The sequence below is a fragment of the Charadrius vociferus genome, unplaced genomic scaffold, assembly GCF_000708025.1.
Source record: "Charadrius vociferus isolate BGI_N301 unplaced genomic scaffold, ASM70802v2 scaffold2125, whole genome shotgun sequence".
NCBI lineage: Eukaryota > Metazoa > Chordata > Aves > Charadriiformes > Charadriidae > Charadrius > Charadrius vociferus.
In genome coordinates, this window is record NW_009648402.1 from 56,546 (window position 1) to 58,046 (window position 1,501).

The 1,501-nt window shown below is 62.8% G+C and overlaps 1 protein-coding gene across 1 annotated transcript; it reads right to left on the reverse strand.

Annotated features, from left to right (window-relative positions):
- Positions 1-99: 99 nt before the first annotated feature.
- On the reverse strand, positions 100-1,152 carry S1PR2 (sphingosine-1-phosphate receptor 2). The gene has a single exon (XM_009885374.1). The coding sequence runs from the start codon at positions 1,150-1,152 to the stop codon at positions 100-102; it is 1,053 nt and encodes a 350-aa protein (XP_009883676.1).
- Positions 1,153-1,501: the final 349 nt, after the last annotated feature.

Here is a 1,501-nt window from a genome sequence, read left to right on the forward strand (position 1 = left end):
CCCCCCCCCCCCGCTCCCTTCGTCCCGCTGCCCCGGCAGCCGTGGGGCTGCTGTGGGGCTGCTGTGGGGCGGCCGTGGAGCGGCCGTGGTAGGACCCCCTTAGACGGAGGTGGTACACTCGCGGGTGATGGGCGAAGTGGGTAATTCGTATTTCGGGGTGCAGCGGTCCAACGAGCTGGAGGTGCGGAGCGGGAGGCCGCAGCGGCCGGGGTGTTGGTCCCGTCGCCCGGCCCCACAGCAGCACAGCACCCGCAGGAACTCCCGGCGCATGTCTTTGCTCCTCAACGTGTAGATGATGGGGTTGGCGGCCGAATTGAGCGTGGCGAAGGCAAAAAAATAGTTCGCCTTATAAAGGATTCGGCACGCCCGGACTGGGCAGGAAGCGTCCATGAGGAGGATGATGAAGGCTGGCAGCCAGCAGACGATGAAGGCTCCCAGGACGATGGTGACCGTCTTGAGCAAGGCCAAGGTCTGGGCGGTGGCGATTTCGGCGTGGCTGGAGCGCACGATGCAGTAGATGCGGCTGTAGAGCCCCACGATGGTGAGAAGGATGAGGGTGAAGATGGTGATGACGAAGAGGATGTAACGTTTGGAGTAGAGGGGGAGGACGGTGGAGCAATCCTGCAGGTCGCTCATGCAGTTCCAGCCCATGATGGGGAGGCTGCCGATGGTGGCAGCGATCACCCAACAAGCCCCGATGAGCAGCACCATCCGACAGTTCTTGTCGCTGCTGTAGACCTTGACCTTGGTGATGGCCACGTGGCGCTCGATGGCTATGGCCAACAAGCTGAAGACGGAGGCGGCCAATGTGGCGAAGGCCGTACCTTCCCGTACGAACCACTGTACCGGCGTCAGGTTGAAGGTGGTGGCTCCGGAGAGCAAGATGTTAGCCATGAAGGCCAACCCGGCCAAGAGATCGGAGAAAGCCAAGTTCCCGATGAAGATGTACATGGCCGAGTGAAACTTCTTGTTGCGGCAAACGGAGATGAGCACCAAGAGGTTCTCCAGCACGATGAAGCAGCACAACACGACGATGAGGATGGAGACCACCCAACGGGAGGTGGTGGGGGAGCTCTCCGACCCTCCTTTGGTGTAGTTGTAGTGCTCTCGGATCTTCTCCGTGTTGAAATATTCCTTGTAGATGCTCCCCATGGTTCTTCGCCGGCCGCGGCTTCGCTCGCCGCCTGTCCTGCCCACCTCAGCGCCGCCAGGACATGGTGCCGGTGATCCCGGGCTGCGGAGACCTTCGGGACGGAAGAGACGGGGTGAGAACGATGTCGGGGTCCCCCGACAGTGGTGAGACCGAGGAAAGGGGGGGGATTTGCACCGGCAGCATCCGCGCCGGCACGGCAGAAATGACTCAAAAAGGAAATCCTGATGGCAGGCGATAAGAGATGCACCTTCGAGCTGCCCGGGGTGCAGAATGCAGCCGGCGGGACCGTCCTGCCGCCGTCGCCGCAGCGATGGGGGGGGGCGGGGGGGGCCCGAGGGGACAACCCGG